The sequence below is a fragment of the Scaptodrosophila lebanonensis genome, unplaced genomic scaffold, assembly GCF_003285725.1.
Source record: "Scaptodrosophila lebanonensis strain 11010-0011.00,11010-0021.00 unplaced genomic scaffold, SlebRS2 tig00001415-arrow-pilon, whole genome shotgun sequence".
NCBI lineage: Eukaryota > Metazoa > Arthropoda > Insecta > Diptera > Drosophilidae > Scaptodrosophila > Scaptodrosophila lebanonensis.
The window spans coordinates 11,782,310-11,804,451 of NW_022060742.1; the positions used below are offsets into that span (position 1 = coordinate 11,782,310).

Sequence of the window (22,142 nt, forward strand, 5' to 3'; positions counted from 1 at the left end):
CATTAGCGGCTTGTAAAAATTTACAACCTCATCTGTAAGACAAAGCCAGTACGTCTGCTCCTGCGCCTCCTTTATGCTCATTACATGCAAACGCGATACTGGCGATGATGATGGTGTTGATGGCCACAATGGCGATAAAGGTGGAAGGGGGAAGAAGTTTGGCGCAGCCAGGCTCCCAGGCTGCCATGCTGCCTTGGTCCAAATGTCATATGCCAAACATGGAACACGGAGTGTCATGTTGGCTTTTGTAAATGGCTGGCGTTAAGCGCCATAAAAGCTGCACGAACAGTTGGAACAGCAAGAGCAGCAGCAATGGAGCCAGAAGCGGCCAAACAAATGCGAGCATAATAAAATTGTCTGTTGTTTTGTACCAAAAAGATTTTGCAGGTTGCCGGCTCAGGCAGCCGGTGACAGAAGCTGCGGTTGGAATTGGAACCATAAACTAACACAAATGACATGGACATGGACGGGCGGAAGAAGACCGAACACTACACAACAATGCCTGGCATGAATGTAAATGTGGGCCTGACACTTGAATGCAGCACAACGCCAGTAATGGCCAAGTACCCTAATGCCAACTATATCATACGCATTGCAAGGAAACCTCGCTCTCAAAAATCATAAATGCTGATCATAAAGCACAAATGAAGTGTTCTTCAACACCGGCAGAGGCAGCACAACTGAAACTCAATTGTCAACTGTCACAAAAAGCAGGCACTACCACTACTATCAAGGACTTCGAAAATGTTGTACCCTTACAAAACTATCCTCGTTTGATAATGGAAAGAAAACAAAACTTTAAACATCAACTCTTGATGTTTAACTATATTTTTAAATATTGTAAAACAATTTAAAGCATATTTTAGAGTATCTTTAAGAACTTCCTACACATAGATAACTAAAAGGTTCATAAGAAAATTATTTCCTTTTAACTCTGAAAAAACTTTCCATATCTTAACAAAAACTCCCTTGATGGATATTGCATTTTTATTTTAAGAACATAACAAATACAAATACTATAAAGCGTCAAGATAAATGAACAATTACATCAGACTTTAAGTAACTAAAAAATTTATCCATTCATGATTTCCAGGGGTAAATAGCGGAAAAATTCAAATGCCGAAATGGCATTCCTAAACGTGGATTCGTTATTTATCTGTGGTATTTGACATGCTTGTTTATTTGACTCGCATAACAGCAGAAACAACATCGGGCCAAACCAATTATGTGACAAGCAGGCAGAGGGACAAAAAGACAGGCATGGATAGCCGCACACACGTACGAAATGTGGCTTGGTTTCAATGACAAAGCTCAGCAAAATGCGCACGAAAAATTCGAAAGAAAAAACTGCTACAGCAAGTGCAATTTTCATAGCATACTTATGTGGGCAACATGCAGTTTCGCTGCTTTGCCAGCATCTCTCGTTTTGTCTCCCCTATTTGTCGAGCCGTCGCCTAGCTGCCACAAAATTCTCATGCAGCACACGCACATTTTTCCGTACATACATACATATGTTTTGCAAATACCGACACGAAACAGATACTCCACCCCCCTAGCCATTCCGTCTCGCACATTTTAGTTGCAGTTTTTGAGATTTGTTTTTAAGCACGTGAAAGCGTTTAACAACTGAGATAAATTAAATACAAAAATAAAAGAACTTCACAATAAGTTAAAAGTTGATCAAAACAACAGAAAAATTAAGAAAAATAATGAATAAAAATGTTAAAAATTGTCGTGATAATATAAATACGTTTTTGGAGTTACATTTTTGAAGAGATGACATTTTCAATTAAAAACAGTTAAATTAATTTATGATTTAAACTGCAAATTAATATTAATTTAATTAATTAATAACAATTATCAGTTTTAAATATCCTGCTCAAGTAAACAACCATCAATATTAAGTAACAAATACAAAAAGTTATTTTCTACTAACATACTGTGCATAGATTCCACTCAATGCACTAGTGCAAGGCTGTGCTCTCCATAAATTACTTTGCTTTCCTTGCTTTTAAATATTAATATATATATACCAGAGTTAAGTCTTTTTTTTATTCGGAAGATCACTCAAACGCACAAACACATTTATGTACTGTGTGGTAATCGAAATGGTATGCTTTTCTCATCGTTGTAGTATTCTTAATATCTTTATTTATCAAAACGGTTTCTTTCCAGGCTTCATTCAGTTCTTGAATTCTTTTCATATATTTAATTTTCGTTTCAAATTCCTTTCTCATTTCTAGATCTCTGCTTAAAGGGAATAGCTATTTACAAGCATTCCACGTTGGCAGAGGAAAACAAAACAAAACACTACGCTCACGACATGCCGTATGCGCAATATAAATAACTTGGCTATCAACAGAGTCAGTGGACTGACTAAAGTGAAAGTGAATGCCTAAGCCATGCACTTGAAGCAATTCGGTCATGTCATGCAATACTACGTGACTTTCTATGCAACTGTGTGTACATGGCAGAGCGCAAATATTTTAGACAGCTGTTATTTCTTTTATAACATTGCGCATACGCCCCGTGTCAAGGTGCAACATCCACAGCAACAGTGTGCAACAATGTTAGTGCAGTGTAGGTCAGCACTTTCACTTGCGCAAAATTCTAATAAATGCGACAGATTATAACAAAAGGGACGGTAGAGGGTAGAAACAGAAATAAATCCGCACAGAGGAAACGCGAACGGAAGTTAGTAAAATGTCTAACTGATTGCACAACAGGGTGTTCGTTTCTGTTGTCGTTACCTGACTGCATAATTGCAGGATGGCGTGACTGCTAGCCGGTTCGTGATTTTGCTTGCTGTTGTGAACTGCAAACTTCCTGCTGTTTGTTCCCATCTAAAAGCTGTCATTTGTCATGTTGTCGCTTACGCGTCGCTCATTAAGTTATGCAACAACACTTTGTGCATTAAGCTCAATGTCAAGAGCGCTTATCACGCATTCTTCAAAGTTCATAGTGTCAAGCAAGAGTTCCTCTACTTAAGCGCTTACAGGCTTTAAGGCTCTCGCACTTACCTTAGAAACAACAACTTAACAACAAGTAGACCGCATATATACTGCACCATATGAACAAAATCTACAGTAAGACACACTTGAAAGGCGCTTAAAAAACAAGCAAACCCACTCAAGCTCCCACACCCCCTACCATACGCACACACCACCAGAACCGCAAAGCCTTAAGGTAAACAGCAAGATACTCAAAGACACGCAATGCCAGATAAGAGCATCCCGCATCGTCGCATCGTCGCATCGCACGACGATGGTGCCAAGCAGGCGCTTTTTTGCCGCGCCATCTAATACACACACACACACACAGACATATGAATATATGTATGTAATATTGTTCATACTTGCGCACTTGTCTTAATTTGTGACAACTGCAAGCAAACAAAGCAAGAAGAAAGTAGTGGCTGCTAAAGAAAGTGCAGACTAAGCTTGTAAAGCACAAAACAAACAGAACAGATAGGGCAGAAATAATAGGATGTCCAATGCCCCAATGGATATTTTAAAAACCAACTATAAATTAAGGGCATTACAGCATCTTACATGCTCGCAGTTTACTCTTCCTTCCTATAGTTCATCACGATTTTTATTTGTATTTAACTTAATAGAGGGCAGCACACACTTTCTGCTCAGTTAGTTTTTCTAAATTGAACATTTCAACTTCTTCAGAAATTCTACACAAATCAATTAGACTCTTTAAAAGCAAACTTTAGTAATGTACAACCCTGGATATATTATACTAGTATCCAAGGGTTGGATTTGTTAAAGTTTTTTCATTGAACATACACTGTCATGCATTGTGTGTTTTTAGCATAGTCAAAGGCAAAACAGTGAAAATTCATAGCTGTTAATCATTAAAAGCTAACTGTAAATTTGAATAGTTCCCTGATGCTGCATTCTAATTGATACGACGACGCATATTAGGGCAGTCCTTTCCCCAAAAGAGAAAAACAAAACAAAAGCTAAAAAATCTTGTCCCTATTTAAATGCATCGTTCATTATTTAATTAATTTGTTGTAGTATCTAGTGTAGTTGATAAAATATTCCGATTTTCATAAAGCTTATGTTAATTCTGACAGAAGAAACTAATATTTTCATAAGTTATTTATTAAACTTTTTTATTAATGGTGCAAAATCTAGTAATATTCCAATAAAAAACGGTCTATAGAGAGTCAATAGGCTGTTCACATGCCACTGTAAAATTCGTTGGTAGTAGATAGAAAGTGACTGGGAAATGTTTGGAATTTAAGCAGTTTTCTGAGCTCAAACAATAATTATGGAAGGTACATTTTAAAAAAAAATACATGTTTTCATTTATCAGGATCAATGACAGCGTTTGTTACACCACATATATAATGAATGTAAAAAATTACCAAACACCAGCTATCTATTAATTGTATTTTAACATTTTTTAATAGATAATAACAAATTAACATATACAGTGAAAACTCCCTTAACGGATAACTCTTTTAACCGGACACCCCTCTTAGACGGACAAAAGTTGGTCGACGGTGAGTGTCCGGCCAACAGAGGTTTTACAGTAATTAATAAGTATTTAAGCTTTTGATAAGTATTACTTTTTTACCAGCAGGCGCTTCTTGAACAAACCAAAATCTTTTCAATTCGAAGTCTTTTAAAACGTTTGATGACAGCCAATCAAACTTGTATTACATTTTTACTTTGAAAAAGCAATTATCGTCCATTTATACAAAACAATTTATTAATGTATTTATTTATCCATAATCAATCACTTTTTAAGCAACGAATTATATTTTATGGGAATAACCAAAAATAAATTCCATTCATTTTCGTTCGAGTTGGCAGCGCCGTGTCAAACAGCTGTTGTCAGTTTTGTATTGCTGTTTGCTTTATTTAAATCATGTCTTAACTTAGATTTAAGATGAGCATGATGTCTGGATAGAAGGATCATAGCAAGAGTTGAATTCAAGGCTTTCAGTAAATACGATGAATGGGGCGTTCCATGAAGATCCATTATAATATAGCTACAGTGCAGAGCACTCCTTAGTACTACACGCATGCGTACTTACATATGTATGTATGTACATTCATATGTTTGTATGTACATTCGTACAGTGTTATCATTTTTTTCGCTGTCAAAATCAACTATAGAAATGTACATTTTTTAATATTTCATCTTTAGTTTTTCGATATTTGTCAACAAAATTTTTTTTCACTCCCCTTCCAAATTTTCGGCCACAAAATTCGCAAGCTCAGGGAAACTGTCGGCATGTCCGGCAAAACCAAAGGCCATAAAGTCATCACCGTTGAGTCGAAGTCGCATTATCAAAAGCTCATCGAAGATGCTGGCCAAACACATGTTCTGATCGAGTTCTATGCCACATGGTGTGCCCCGTGCCGCATCATTGGAGTGCGGCTCGAGGAATTGGCCCACGAATATGCCGATAAGCTGGTGATACTTAAAATCGATGTAGACGATCTGGAAGAGCTAGCCGTGGAGTTTGATGTTTCGAGCATGCCCACATTTGCAATTGTCAAGAACAAGGTGATAGTTGAGAAATTTGTGGGCAGCAATCCGGATAAAGTTGAATCCACTCTGGTAAAATATTGTGGCAAGCCGGACGCTACAGCGGCAACTGCAACTGCATCTGCTTCCCCAGCAAAATCCGGAGCAGGCTCATCGAAGGCAGTCGCCGAGGCCGCAAATGGCAAGAGCAAGAAGTGAAAGCGCCAGCCCAGTTAGCTGAACTGGAATTTAATTCTAAATTAAGTGGTGTATTAAATTTGTACGCTGTGCTCACTTAAAGTGACCCTCACGCTTATCTCTGGTCCACACACACAATGAGCCTTTGTTTGTTAGCGCATAATCTATGATCTACTTGCCAGCCAACTATTGTATTTCTGTCATCTTGATTGTCCATGTGTGCTTGTGCCTGTTACTATGCCTGCGCCAGTCAGGCATTATTTCTATTTAATTAATTAATCCGGTACATATGGGAACAGCTCGTTCCCTGCTGGCACTTAGGGAACAGAAAAGGCATTTAAGACACACTTTTTTCTCAACAACGAATTAATGCAGGAGCAGCCTTATACTTTATTTTATGTCGTAAAAAAGCCAAATATAGAACGAAACCAATGCCTTTTTAATCACTTCAAAGCAAAACTCTTCTCAGGGCTGCTATCGCTAAAACAAATATAGAGAAATTCACAATTAAAAACAAATACATATTTATCGAAAATGGCTTTCAAAATTTATTTGCAATACAATCGGTGACAGGATCTTATGCGATTTACAATTTATGAACATATTCTAACGAATTAAATTTAAATGTGCAAAATTGAAACCAATATATCGGATGAAACTATCACGCATACTTGTACATATATCAACAACACGATTCAAAAAATATTCGTATTTCTGGGTTTTTTTCGGCTTTTACATGGAGAGGCAGAAAGTGTCGCCTATTTGTTGATAAAACCTACAGAAAAATTCGTACACAATTTATAAAAAAAATGCGTATATTTGTTTAAAAAACAAATAAAACATTTATATATTTCTACCCTTCACTGGGGCTACATTTGGACGAACACAGGTCGAGACCGATCGAATCAGAGACCCAGAAATTACTAAGCTGTCCTAAAAACGGTATCAAAAGCAACTTTATTTTCAAAGACTTGAGAACTAAAATGTAAATTCAGAATGTTTTAATCACATGTATCTAATAATGTTCAACACTTTTAATTAAAAAATGTTTTGCTATGAAATATAAAGTAAGAAAGTATGGAATTTATACATAGCTATGAATAGCTACAAAGTTAGCTCGTTTTCTAAATACCGATCATCTTTTAGCTCACCTACTTTTCATTCTACTTTTTATGTTCTCAAGATGTTATATTGTCCAATTAAATCAGTTCAGTTTTGACCATCATCACTGCACTTGACAGCTTGTCCTGACGCCAATACCGCAGCTCGACAACTGTAATCTGACACTTTGTTTTAGTTAACGTCAAAGTATGGAACGCTTTCTGTCAGCTTCAGTCTCATCGGCATTATCATCAATATGCTCATGATCTTAGCAACCGCGTTGTCAGCTCCATCCTTATTGAAAACTTATTTGTTTGTTTTTCCTAGCATTTTTCATCTGTTTTTTCTTTTTTTGCTGCTGCTACTGCCAAAGCGAAAAATCGAAAAGTTTTACTTGCGTTTAATATGAGAATGGAAGAGCGCACGCAAATTCCTTGACTTTGAGCAGACATTTGCATTTTTATTAAAAAATTGCAGCTGCACTTTCTGTTCGAAATGTCGTCACGGCGTATCATTGCCAACGGCTTTGAGGGCAAAGGTCAATAGTGAGCAGCAGCATATTGTGAAGATGAATTTTGCAAAGAATTCGATACGCGACAGTAATTAACAACTTGTTCTGTAGCATTAAAATATATAAAGGAAATACAAGTATATAGGACATGTACTTCATTCTCCATTTCCCGCTCGCCGTTTTAAAAAATTCAGCAGTGGAAAATATATTATTTATAATTTGAAAAGCTATTTAAAAAAATGTATATATTTTTTTATATGAGAAATTGAGGCAAATTTTTTAAAGGGCGTTTTCTCATAATGCTCCTCTCAAGTGATCTTTAGATCATAAAAAAGATAATAATAATCGTTTGAACACATGGTCGAAACAAAATTTCAAGCAAATGGTACTGTCAAGGTTGCTCCTTTAATGGAATTATTCTAGTTTAAATGATTGATTATTGTTATGGTAATATAAATATACCCATTCGAATTATTATTTTTATTATGTTTCACAAAAGAGAATGGAAATGTCACTGCAATCCTAGATGGTCCTTTGTACCCAAAATGTATGTCCTTCCACCTCTTTTAGAAAGATGAAAGCAGTGCTGGTATCTTTCCAATCCTTCCTACCAGCGTTATCTTTCAAATGACTCAACTTTAAGGCAAAGCCGTACTAAACAAAATGTGCAATGAAAATATTTAGCTTGAATAATTACAAAAATGCAGTAACTCTATGGAATATCTATGCCATATGCAGAGTAATAAATTCTGCTTGCCTAGCCAGCAACGGCACTTGGAGCTGGAAAATTTATATGCCAGTTGCCTGTCTCGGCGTCGTTTGGTCGAACGGTTTGGATTTGGGTTTGGGTTTGGTGGTCGGATGGTCCGGCGGTTGCGTGCTTGTGTGGGTGGGTGGTTGAGCGTCCTATACACGCCCACGCCTCGTGCTTTGTTATGCAAGTTAATCCTTTTTATAGCTATTGTTCAGCACATCAACGCCCCTAACATACACACACACACACACGCACACATGTATATACATATACATGCTACATCCATATATACTATACGTCTGTTCGTACATCTAAAGAGACGCACGCCCTATGCATTTGTTTCAGTGGCAGCTTCGGAGCAGCTGCGGCATGTCAGTGCATTTTTCAACAACGGCGTTGGCGACACAACCAACATATTAGCTGCCACATATAGTCGCATCTATATAACTGTGTGCGCGTGTCAGAGATGGCCAATTCCAAGCAAGCTGTAATTCCTGAAAAGTCGATTGTCTTTATGTTAGTCTTGGTCTTTTTCATTTTCTTTCTTATTACTCCTTCGATGTAATACCAAAATGTTTGTATATAGTAGAATTATAGTTGAAATTGAATTCTTTATTGTGATGATTGAACAAGTTCCAAGGTAACCATAAAATTTAATAATTGTCCATTTAGAGAGAAAAATAATTGAATTATAAATTGAAGTCTTTATTACAATTTTCTAAACACATCGCATTGTAAAATATCTTATAAAATATTTAAAAATTCTAATATTATTTAAATATTATATAAAAATATGACTACAAAAACATGTTGTCTTAAATAAATCGAGAAAGCCACAAGCCAAATAATAGAATAAATAACAATAAAAAAAGAGATACATATGAATATTGACGAAATTAGGATAGAAGTCTACTAAGTCCATAAATTTTTAATTTAAAAATCACAATAGACCTAATTCTGTTTTTACACGGTAGATTGGTTGCAGAAAAAGCCGTGTAAAAAAGACATTGATCATATGTTATTTTTAATGGTGCTAAATGGAATAAAGTCGTGCAACCACATATACAATTTTTAATTTTCAAACCGTGTTAAATCAAAACCGTGTAAAAACAGAATTAGGTGTAATCCTACCTACTATGGTATTTCACGATTTTCACACTCACGCTTGTCACCCATCTCTAGTGTTTGTGTGTGTAAGTGCGTGTGTCGGTTGATGTATGTGCATCGTCTTTATAACTTGGCTAAATCTGGTGCATGCTGTCGGCGTTGAAAGTGTTTGTGTGGCATGCCGCAAATTCATTATTATTTTACCCACACATATCCTCCATACCCCATTCCACCATCCGAGCAACCATCGAACAGCTGCAACAACTGCAGCTCCTATATAAACACTAACAATATGAAGTGATGCTTAAGGGGCCAAGTCAAAGCGAACAGTTGTCGACAAGTGCTAGCACCAAAGTGAGGGCGTGGCCAAGTCAAAGGATTCCTAAGTAGGTGCCAAGACATTGCACTTCAAACTGGTAGAGCGACTGATATAGCCAAATGGTATTAAATCAGAGCTCAGTTATATTTTAATGGGCACCAAAATGCTTAAAGGAATGTGTACGCATACTTCAAACCTAACTCACTGCAAGACCTTTGATTTAAGCCATCATATTTATTCTATTTATTTATTTACAGCTAACAGGGTTTGAACAGCTATGTTAAGCCATCATGGCAACTGTAATTTACGAGCAAACGAAATGATAATTGTAGCAAAACTGCCGTGGCCTCATTTTATTTTGGCAATACCTACGGTAATAGAGCACTGCTTGCCAAAAACAAAAAACCAACAGAAAATTCTAAGCTAATATATTACACAAATTGTGGCAAAAACTTATTACGTACACGAAAATACAAAAATAGCTGCATGCTTAATATTTTTCCTGATTGTTTTGAAGTTGAAAGTAGTGAAGTTAATCGGAACTAAAAGACTGTATATCATTATTTAGAACTGTAGCTGGTTATATTATTTATTTTTATCAGAATTATACATCAAAATAATATATATTATACAAATTGTGGCAAAAATATTTTACATAATACATGAAAATACAAAAATAGCTGAATGCTTAATAGTTTTCCTGATTGTTTTGGATTCCAAGTTTTTATAGGAAGTCTAAATTTAAACGTAGAATCGAAACTAAAGACTGTTTATCATTATTTATTTATATTTGGAACTGCAGCTAAATGCGTCAGTTGGTTATATTATTATTTATTTTTATATATTATTATTTATTTATTATATTATTATTTATTTTTATTTGATATTTTTTTTAATACAAAATTTACTCTACTGTTAAATTTTTCACTCTAATATTAAGTATACGCCTCACTTTGGGTAAAGGATATCAAAATATATTTATTGATGTTAAGTTTAGTTTTTTCAGAGCTATAGCCGTAGAAAACAGTTTTTAATTCCGAATTTAACAGGAAATAACAGGAATTTCAACATGTGAGTTCGTTTCGGAGTATAATTACAAAAATTGTGATTTAAAAAAAAATACTTATAATTTTAAAAATTCTGTAAGAATAGTCTCATATATAAAAAAAAAATCGAACCGTCGTGTTTTGTAATAAGAAAATTAATACAAATTTTTGAATTTGACTTATTATTGATAAGACATTACACATATAGTAAATGGATATCCAGCTACGTTTTACTTGTTTGTGGTTTCAAATGTGACTCTTTAATTCCGATAAATTTTAAGTTTTTCTTGAAGCCAGTCAATAGTACAACTTACATATGTATGTATGTATGTACTTTGTATCCCTTTGACCATACTTATTGAGAATATAGTGGAGCGTGCATTCTGCTCGATAAACACCGAAGCGCTTGTACTCGTATATTTTAAAATTTCTGATTTCTCCGATTTACAATTCCGTTCTGTTTCAATTGTTCTCGTTCAACGCCATCCTTTCTATATTATGTTCCATATTTATTCACTTGTTTGAAAATTGCGCTGAATTCCTGGAAAATGTGTTTTTTTTTTATTAAAATGTATATCCGATGGTAAATCACATTATTTGATACATACATATGTATGTATACACATGTATGCAATTGCTGCCCAGAGTACCAGCTTTGTTTCAAATGCAAGAACGTGAACTGAAAAGTTATCCTACGGTCCACTCCCGGAGGTGGCGAGCGCGCTCATCGAGTTCGGGCTCCTCATCACTGCTGCTGCACTGACTCAGGTCGCTGACGCTGTTGCCACGGCGGGGCACCATCACCAAGGGCGGGGCATGCTCGTTGCATCGATCGCCCGAGTGTAGGCGCTGGTAGAAGCCTATGCGCATAAAGCGATCGCGGAGGTTGCGCCGCTGCTCATCGGTTATGGGCGAAGGCACTTCCTCAAATCTGCCCACATTGTGCGACATTAAGGTCGGTCGCCGAGCCGATCGGAACGTTAGGCGACGCATGCGCTGTTGCAAGCGGTTCGGTCTAGTACTGGAACGGGCGCGAATATGCCATTCGCCGTTACTGTTGGAAGTGCTGCCGCTGCTGTTGTGGTTGTTCCTACGGTTGTTGTTGGTATTGGTATTGTTGTTGCTGTTGTTGTTGATGCTGCTTCTAGTATTGTCGTTGTTGTTGCTGCTATTATTATTATTATTGTTGATATTGATATTGTTATTAATGGCATTACTATTATTGTTGTTATCATCATTGTTGCTATCATCGTTGTTGTTGCTGTTATTATTACTGTTGTTGTTGTTGCTGTTGTTATTAGTGTTGTTACACAACCTTTCGCTGAACCGGACTGTGGCCTCGGTAAGGCGCCGCATTGGTCCAACTCCAACAGGTCTGCTATGATTTGGAGGCGCCTGGGCGGGCACATCTGAGTTCTGCCCGTCAACTAATTGGGGCAGCTGTGAGCATGCAGGTGGTGGATCGGCAGAGCCAACTGGGTCGGCTGACGCCTCTTGGTCGACTGCGGCCACTGAGGCGACTGTTGAGCTGTGCTGAATACTTGGCAGGCGCAAGCCATCCAACTCAGAATTGGTTGTGCCACGTCTTCCACCCATCGTTCCACGCACAATACTACACACCAGTCCCAATCCCTGAATAAAACCACGTGGATCGGCTGTGTCACCAGCTTCCACCGGGCCTCCACCCACCGCATGTCCTAGCCCACGGTCTTGGCCGGTGGTGTTGCCAAATCTGAACGTGCTGGTGGGACTGGTCATAGCATTGAAGTTCAAAGGACGATCAGAGCGTTGCGGCAGGGAGAAGAGTCCGAAGTTCAGGGAAGGCAAGGGACGTGGCGTAGTCGAGCGAGGTGTAATGTCGCCATCATCACCGCTGCCACTTAGATTCGACTCTGTATTTTCGCGATTGTCAGCCATATTTTCAAATTTACGATTTAAATAAGTGTTCAAATATTTTACACTTTTGTTCGTTTTAACAGATTCGGTGACTGAAAATTTATATAGCCTGTGCTTTCCTGTCTATTCAATCAGTCAACTTTTTGATTTGGCAATGCCAACATTGTCGAAAATAGGTCTGCCAACTTGCCTAAAAGGGTGTACAGTCGCCTCAGCCGAGATAGCGCTTTTGAACTTTTTATACTGCAATAACTATGGCATCGATATAGATCATAATCAATAATAAGGGCAAACCAAAGTACTACAAAGATTACATTACTGGCTTTTATTTATTTCGCAACAGCGATATCACCTTAAACTTTGTGCGATTCCGATCAGCTGGCTTAAACATTTGAAACCTTGAAAAGCCGATGCCTTTTCCAAGTTTATGAACTAGTTCGAAAGTAGCTTAAGACTCATTCAAAAATAGTGCAGGCCAAATAAGAATCGATTGACGTTGGATATATAAGTAATACATTTTAGGTATAGTTATAAGTCATTAATAGAATAAATATATGGATGCATTGCCCAAAGCAGGCGAAGCAAAGGCAGATATACCAACTATTTTGAGCTCAAACAAAGCCTCCGACTTCTATGCTTCTTCTTTGAAATAATATTCACCATAGACGTCCCGGTAATGGACAATGCGCCAATATTTATAAAAGCAACTGTCTTAACAAAAGTGTAAAGCATTAGTAAACATTGAAAATTGAACTATTAAATATATATTTTACCCTCTAACTGGCACTTACATATGTATATAATGATAGAATTAAACAGATATGATTCTGGTTAGAAATAAAGTTGTATTAACTGAGTAATTCGAATGCGGTTCAGAGTTAAAAATTGCTGGTATTTCTTTTAGACTCTTTGAATTGTAATATATTTATGCATCTTAAAAAGTAGATAAATTCAAAAGCATGCCAAAAGCTAGCATTAATTGCTTAGTGTGGCCAGATTGTGCAAAGTTTGTTTAATCAGAAACAACAATTTGAACACCTGTTCGCAAATTTCAAATCAAAATCAATTGCAGATATTTGGTACAATTAATCTCGAGTATTCCGAAAAGTATTTGATTTTATTAAGAAGAGAAATGAAAAGAAATTCAAATGGCGAATGTCCATTGCTACACCCTTTGTTTATTGGCTGGATTACTACTCCTATCACCCGCCATGCTGCTCTGCTTTCCCAGTTAAGAGAAAAATAGAAAATTGATGAAAGTTTTCAATGCTCTGTGTTACAGACATTGCTGCTGTTTCCGTTCGTTTTTGCTCGTCTTCTTTTTTTCGTCTGTCTGTCTGTCTGTTGACTGCCACTTGCAATTTTCTCGCACTTGACAAACGCAGAAAAGCAGAATCAAATAGCTTGAGAATACATACATATGTGTGTATGTATGTACATACTCGTACTCGTAAGATGGGAAACTTGGTGATTAGTAAACATTACACATATCAATAGTAAAACGATTTGTAAGAATTTTCTTTGGTGTTGAAGCAGCTGTAATACTGTAAGGCAACCCAAATGAACGAGAATTTACAACGCACTTTCAAAACTCATTAATTTTTAATGAATTTACAGAATGGAGCAGCTGAGACCAACTCCAGACCATTATGTACTCGAAACCCTTGGACATTTTTCTGTAAGCCAAAGAAAATTAACAACAATTTTGGGGCAAGTGGTCAGTTTTATGTCTGCTTGATTGATGGCAGCCCATTAGGCAAAACCTAAACTTACCACACAGAGAATTTTGCAGGCATCCAAATAACTTTATCGCTCTTGCAGCACCGAAGCCCCTCAGCAACTGTGGAAAGTTTGTTAGCATTGTAAGCATACGCTTTAGGTTCTAATCTTCGCACTCAACCATTGGAGTTTCTGTCAATCCAACTCCTGGCTATTCATCGCAGCCAATTGTTTGATCAAACGCAATTTCTTTGCCTCAAGCGCCCGCAGTTTTCTCCTCTGGCTGCTCAGCGAGAGCACACGCCTCATGACATCATTAAATCGGCCGGTAATACCCACGCACAGGTGGGCGGGGGAAGGATATGCCACAGGGGGATGCTGCCGCATACTCGTCTCGAGCAATGTAACTTGTTTTGACACATTCGACATATTATGCAAAGCAACAGAGATAAGGGGAATAAGTTATTTAAATCTGGTCGGAGTATTGGGGAGCGTCGCTATTTCGAGCAATCATCAACAGCGAGCTATAAAGCGGCCCATTTATACTTAGTAAGTGTACTATGGAAAATGTTCAATCGGATGAGCATTTTAGGAATATATGATGTACATTTTTCAATCTTAAATTATATCGCACATTAATTTCTTTTCATTTTTAACTTATTCGCAAATTTCGCTCGTCACATTCAAAGCAAGTTATGATTAATTCGAGTTTTAATATTTCTTAATCAGCTTATATTTTAGCTTACAAAAACAGTTTTTTTTTTCAAAATTTAAGTTTGAGCCAATAACTTAAATCATTTACATTATTAATTTCTCTTAAGATAGCTACTATTTTTTACATTTCGTTTTTTATATTTTTAATTTATACACACTATTGTACTAGTATAGTTATTTTTAAAGCGTTCCTTTTTTTCAAGTTGAAATTATAACATAATATATTATTTTATATCAATACGTTATGTATTATAAAATAATATATTACAATATAATATAAAACATTTTTAAATAATCTGTGTTGCCAGCACAACTTGTTGTATTATTAAAATGAAATTAAAAAATAAATAAAATGTTTTGATATTTCCTAATCAGATTATTACGACAACAGATATTTTGGATCATTTATGTTTAAGCTGAGTACATAAATCATTTAAATTATTAATATACCACATGAGAATTGTGGTGTTGATCTTAGAGCCCACAATTAAGACGATTAGGCCATACTCTACTATCTGATCATACTTATAATCCCTACTCGCTTGTCCAAAAAATAAATTCACTCTAAACCTCATTTAACTCTTTGCTTTTTGAAAATTTAAATATTTCAAATTTTATAAATTTGAATTAAAATATCTCACACACAAAATGAAAAAACAAACTAATTTTCTTAGCAAATATTTCATTAATAATTCAAATATTTATTTTAAATGCTATTCAAATATTTACCCGAAAATATTTTTTAAAATAAGTAGGAAAAACTTGTAAATGCTCTTAAATTTTTTTAAAGAAAAACTACCTGTATTGACAAAGAACTACTTTTTGCTTGAATTTAAAAAATGGAAATTTATAGCAAAAAATGTATAAATACTAGAAAGCTGCTATGTAAACATTTCAGCTGGAAAACTAAAAAGTTCTTTTTTGAACGTTTCTGCTTCATTGCAATCCCTGCTGCTTAAATATTCATTTTTCTCTGTTTCCTTTTGGAGCTGTTACATATTTTATGCGCATTGGTCATAACTCAACCAAAAAGGTCACTACACATTTATCACATTTTGGTAAAGTGTTCCGTATTTGCTTTTGCATTCTTTCACATTTTGTTGCCTACGAGTACTTTCTTCTATTTATGTAATACTTATGCTCGGCTTTTTCATCTGCGTATACGCAATTCAATTTAGATTGTACTTTCTTATTTATATTATGCGCACTGCCTTGTTGTCTGCGATATTTTCGTTGTTGTTTCCATTGTCCTTGCCACAGCCACTGGCACTGGCACAACCAGTTGGCACTGGCAATTGAAAACCGCAAGCAAACATTTGACATCCTCGTCCTCCTCCTCGTCGATGTCTTCGCCTGCGCCTTTATTGCTATTGTAGACGGTCTGGCGCAAGGCAACGTGGCGTATGAGTTATGTGCAATATGGTGAGCTACACACATACGCGTACCCAACCAAAACAATCGGAAATGCGTGTGTGTCTACGGCAGAGCGTCTTTTTTTTATGCGTATTGTATTTTTTACGCTTGTCTCTCTTTGTTTATTTAAATTGTTTAATTTGCATTAAATGACAAGCGGAAACAGCCGTCACTGAATTTATTTTGAACAAACAGCTTAGCTTTTCAAACGAGTTTCCGAAAATTTTGTTTTATATAAAGTTTTTATACGACCACCAAAAGTTTGCTTCAGTTCAACTTTACTGATGTAAATAAGACCTAAGAGTTCATTTAACAATTTTGTTATAATTTTACAGTCTCTTCAATTGCCTAAGAATTTAAATATATCTGTACTTATTTTGCCTGTTCTTAAATATTCACGGAGAAATATTTGTTTTCATCATATTTTGATGAACTGTTTCAGTTGAAGCTGAAACATAAACAAATGAATAAGTAAATAAAAGCTATTAGTTTTATTCAACCTCGGTTAGCTACAAAAATTAAATGTAAACAAATTTTTGGCCAAAAATATGAAAAGCTGGCAACTATGAAAAATGCATTTGAATAATTAAAATTTAAAAATAAAGAATTGCAAGTTTTTTATAAATGAATAAACACAATATGAACTTAATCAGAAAAATGATCAAGCAAACAGCAAACTAAATAAATTTGAGAAAAAAGTATTTCTTGAATGCAAAAATTTCAAAATATAAATTTACTGCACTCGACGTAGAATTGCTTACCAATATCCAAATTCCAAATTCAAGACCAAATTCGACCCGGACTGAGCCATTTAGAGGAGTAAAACATTTCAAATGTGAACTCTGAGCGGCATATTTAAATTATTGTTTGGTCGGAGCTTGTCTGGCAATTGAACTACCAGTTTGCTTGAATCTTTTTTGTTTCTAATGAAATTATGGCAACTAAATGATTAAAAATAAAACTCTAGGAAAACTTAAATGAATTTACACAATTATAACAACAAAATACCTAATGAAATGCTTTTTTTAATCGTTAAAGCTCAAATGTATTGAATCCCTGCTAGCAAAACCGCCCTTAATTTGTTTGCCATTTTTTGTTTAAAAACAAACAATTAGCTTTATTTGCATGTAATGTATAAAGAAGAATATTTTTAGAATTCATTAAACTGGATAATGTTATACCACGAAACATAAATTTATTAAATCTAAAAGATACATAGCACACAATTTTATATCGTTTTAAGCTCGTATAAATTTATTACGTGAAATTGGGATTTATAGTAAAAATATTATTATATCTTATATACTTATATAGTCGCAAAATTATTTCTGAATGAGACATATAGTTCCAAACGTTAATTCACACGCAATCTTAGATACCGCGTTTTGAATCAAAAATTGTCTTGAGACCGTACAAATGCATATAGGGATTATATTTCGCAGGATTCTAACTAAGCAGAGCCATTTTTGTTTTCGTAAATATCCCTGTTTGCAAATAAAAATGGCTCCCTTAGGGATAAAATTAAAAAAAATCAAATCAATCAATAAGCCAACTATTGATTTATTATGGGAATATGAAAACAATTGAATCACTTAAAAAAAAAGTGTGTCGGTAAATCGGTTTGAATTTTCGCCTGTTACCTGCTTCGAGTTTCTTTCTTCTATTAGTAATTAACGTAAAAACGTTACATACTGCTTAAAATGAAAATAATATCGTACGTTTTAGCCATTGAGAATATGCATTATAATAAAAGCATTTTTTTTATTTTTCAGCTCTCTTGTTATTTGTGATTTATGCGCCCCACAAACCGCTAAATAAAATACCAGAAACTAGATTCTAAACTCCACAAGCCACATAAAATGTCTGGCAATGGTACTACGGTGATTGACACATCACCAACCGATCAGGTAATATACTTAACATTTAATATTTTGAAATATTCCAGAAAAACACAAAACAAACAGACAAACAAATACAAGTATTTGCTTCAACAATTTAGTTATCTTGTTGACATTGTTTGCAAAAATAAAATATAGCATGATTTTGTAGCTTTACTGCCATTTTAATGTGTGAAGTGAAATTAATACAGTTGGCATGATCATTTGTATTGTTTTTAGCTTAGATTTTGTTGATATTGGTTATTGGGTTTCGTCCAGCCCCCAGCCACGTAAGCTCGAATGAATATTCATTTAAGCAATAAGCAGGCACGCGTATTTGGGCCAAAAATTATGAGCATATTATGAGCCATTTTCAGTCGTTTTCGCATAGCCCATAAAATTATTTATGTATTGCCGCCTTCTGATTTTTATTGCCTACACTTTGGTGTTTTCTGCACATGCTCCCATCATTTACATAAATGTTCCATGGCTAAATATTATTTATTACGTTTGACTGTGCCTTTTGTATTTCAATTTGCATGTGTTTTAAACTGAATAAATGCCACAGTGCCGGGATGAAGAACTCAAATCCGAATTAGTCAAATAAATATTTGCCACTTGTAGAAGCTAAAAGCTCAATTTATTTTGCTGCCAATATAATTTCCTTTCTCAAAAGCACTCGTAAATTGTCGAAATGATATTTTAAATTTAAATTATTATACATTAGATAAACAAGTGTCGAGAAGTACATTCATTTATATTTGTACTTAGAATGTTCTGGTTTGCTTAAGTCTTAGTATCACAAATGAGAATTGGAAATATGTGTTTTAATATTTTGCGTTTGAGAACTTTTTGTGAAAGGTTTTACAATTTTTGTTTATTTACAAAATGAAATGGAAGAGAATGCTTTTGAGTTCTTTTACAAATTGCAACTAATATTTGAAAAAAAATGCTGTCCTTTTTCATATTTCAACTAATATTTTTTGTTTTTTTTTTTTGTGTTAAATCTTTATTCATTATTTAAGATCTGTGCTAAATTTCTTTAGTGTCCAGTATATGGTCTGTCAATTAATGGTGAATCAGATCAGTTATGTAATTGATTAGTCAATCATTGATTTGTGCTGATTTTCTTGAAACAGTGCCGTATTTCTTTCTTTTACGCACCTTTATCGGGAAGTGTGTTCAACAATAAATGCTCCTTAAAATGCTTTCGCACATAAACAAAATATATAGAAAGTTTTAGGACATTGTTTTTTGCTAAACCTGGTCCGTCATAGCAGCTGATTTTAAACTGATTAGTACTTTACAGCTGGCTTATGCAAGGACGAATGAGCTACTTAGAATAATCTAGAGTATCACAAATTTTGTCCAATTGCTGCCAGACTAACGACCCTTAATAATATTTTTAAACCTATACTCTCCAGCTGGTTTGTGCAAGGACGAATGAGCTAATTAGAATAATCTAGAATAGCACAAATTTCGTCCAATTGTTGCCAGACTAACAACCCTTAATAATATTTTTACCTCATTGTTATTTTTGCAACATTGCTGGAATACTTTTTAAAATGTTTGTTTATGTAATTCAGTTTTCATATAACAGCATAACTAGATATTATCCACCTTCAGAGCACTAAAGCTTTTAGCAACAAATAAAAATTTGATCAGTTTTTTTTTAAAACTTAAATACCCCTTAACTAGCATGAACATGAAAGAAGTATCACCAGACTCTTTGAAAACTGTGCAAAGCTGATTAAAGATTGCAAAGAATATATTTCTTTCCTGTTACATTATTTTCTTAACTCTGTGCTAAGTTGCTAAGTAAATAAAACATTGATACACATTTATGTTCGTCAGCTGTTGCCAAAATAAAATGATGCTGCAGCCAAAACGTTGCTCACTTTTTTGGCATATTGATCATCCAGTAATCAAATAATGGCGGATGCTCAAAGCACTGGCCCTTCTTTCTGCAAATTGTTTGGTATTTACATATCATTTGGAATGCTCAGACGGCGACGGCTGCCAACTGACTGCGACTGCGACAGTGACTCTCAGGCCAGGCAACCAACGAACCCTGCAGCCCAGAAACTGTTTACATAAAAAAAAAGTGAAAGGGCCGCTCATTACGTTAGACACCACGACGAGGCAGCCACATACTCGTACATGTATCACCTATACACATACATACTATTTACATACATACATACATGTGTACATGTGTATATGAATACGTGTGACACAGTTGAGGGCCAGAGAAATTTCCTGCCTTGCGCTTCGTTTTGGTTTGCTGCCAAGTAGGCTAACGATTTTTCGCCCTTTATTGCTCAGTCAAGACGCCTGTGCTGTGCGGCCTGCATTTGGCCATTATTTGATCATCATTAGCGATAGGAATCGGTTCCATCTCTCTGCGCCAGTTTAAGTATGTGGGCGCTAAGACCGTTCCCGATGTTAGGGCTGATGATGATGATGATGATGACGATTCCTTTGTGCAGCGGAAAGTTGCAACAAAAGTTCGCCGCTCTTTGTGCCATGCCTGACTTGTTCGGCTTGGCTCTTTGCCTTGATTAAGACCAGCCAGGAAACACAATGTAATTAAATAATTGCGGTCTGCTCGCTACCAAACCGGCCTAATGCATTTTCCCCAAATTATTTTCCTGCAGTTGGCTTGGCTTACTTTGGTTTGGTTGTGCCATTTGGTCAGTGGGCTTGTGGTCTCGTAATTCGTGGAGACTGCCACCAAGCCAAGTCAAACACTTATCACCTGGCAAGAGCGATCCAATTAAACCACTTGTGTTTGCTCTTAAATAGAAGAGCAGCTCTCCACAAATGGAAATTACATTAAACTCAAGTATAATAGCTCAATGCAGTTATGGTATTGATTTGGCCAACGTGATTTAGGTTCAGACATTACAACAAAATTTTAACTGCAAAGTAAATTAATGTAAGGATATGCTTTAGATTTCATATAATTTATCAAATTTTCTTCATTTAACTTGAATGGAAAGATATTTATGTAGTTTAATGAAATAAATATTGAACCAATATTGTAAGTTACTATTCTTGATTAAGTTTAGAATGTGTGTTTACTATATATGAATTGATATTGTGGATTAAATAATAAGTGGTTTATTCTCCTACTTTATTATGCGTTAATCGAATTTTGAGCGATATGCATAGTTTTAGGTTAGTTAGGGTTGTAAAGGCTTGGACGAATGTGTTCATCCATCCAATTAGGCATTAGAGGCCTATACAACACCTAGATTTCTATGAATTTGTTTTTTAATGAAATTTGCTATTTTTACAATCTAAATTTTTAATTTGTAAAGTGATTTTCCGATTATTTGGGAACTTTAATATCATTGTAATATCATTGTTCTTTATACTATGTCGAGAATAAAACTACAAAGCATAGTTTCCGTATGAAAAAAATTTGTTAATACTAAGTTTTTTTAATTTAATCAAAGATTCACATTAGCAGACTTTATAAAATATGTGCGTATTATGTTAGAAGGAAATCTTCTTGCAAATTATTGCTTTACCTTATAAGCTTGATTCAATAAATTAACATAACTGTTTCCTATAATTGCAAATGAAAATGAAAACAAAATGAATGAACGACTTAAATATTCCCCATAATACAATAGCAATACCGGAAACATTTGCCTTTCTAAATATTAGTCACTTTGAAAGGAATTTCTAAATCACAAAAATTCTATTGATTGTTTTTTTTTTATTTAAAAAAAATGAGAACAAAATGAATGAGTCACTTAAATGTTCCATAGATATAGAATATTTTTTTTTTTTTTCTTTTTTTACATATATACAATTTATTAAACTAGTTTTCTACTACCAATATGGCAGCTTAAGCTAGTTGAAAGTTAGGGAATACAAAAGTTGTCTATAGTAAGCATCTATAGGACGCACTTATATCTATGTACATATATACAATATTTACAATGTTTTACATGAAAAATGATTATATTTTATGATATATACT

At 35.0% G+C, this 22,142-nt stretch overlaps 2 protein-coding genes and 1 long non-coding RNA gene across 3 annotated transcripts in view; 2 read left to right on the forward strand and 1 right to left on the reverse strand.

Annotated features, from left to right (window-relative positions):
• The window catches only part of LOC115632553 (venom dipeptidyl peptidase 4-like), a 78,572-nt gene that overhangs the window by 38,433 nt on the left and 17,997 nt on the right, over nt 1-22,142 (forward strand). The window contains exon 3 of the mRNA XM_030529768.1: nt 18,044-18,178. Coding sequence (XP_030385628.1) covers nt 18,131-18,178 — 48 coding nt within the window. The 5' untranslated portion in view covers nt 18,044-18,130. The remainder of the gene's footprint in view (nt 1-18,043; nt 18,179-22,142) is intronic.
• LOC115632554 (thioredoxin-2) lies at nt 5,105-5,877 on the forward strand. Its single transcript, XM_030529769.1, has one exon. It carries the CDS (start codon nt 5,257-5,259, stop codon nt 5,710-5,712), a length of 456 nt encoding a protein of 151 aa, XP_030385629.1. The 5' UTR covers nt 5,105-5,256; the 3' UTR covers nt 5,713-5,877.
• On the reverse strand, nt 13,937-14,600 carry LOC115632556. Its single transcript, XR_003996295.1, has 3 exons — nt 14,326-14,600; nt 14,199-14,265; nt 13,937-14,101 (listed from the first exon to the last, which is right to left on the reverse strand). It is a non-coding gene; the product is annotated as an uncharacterized LOC115632556 (long non-coding RNA).

Excerpts from the sequence above, each read along its gene's own strand:
- LOC115632554 (XM_030529769.1), top strand. The coding sequence starts at position 5,257 with ATGTCCGGCAAAACCAAAGGCCATAAAGTCATCACCGTTGAGTCGAAG.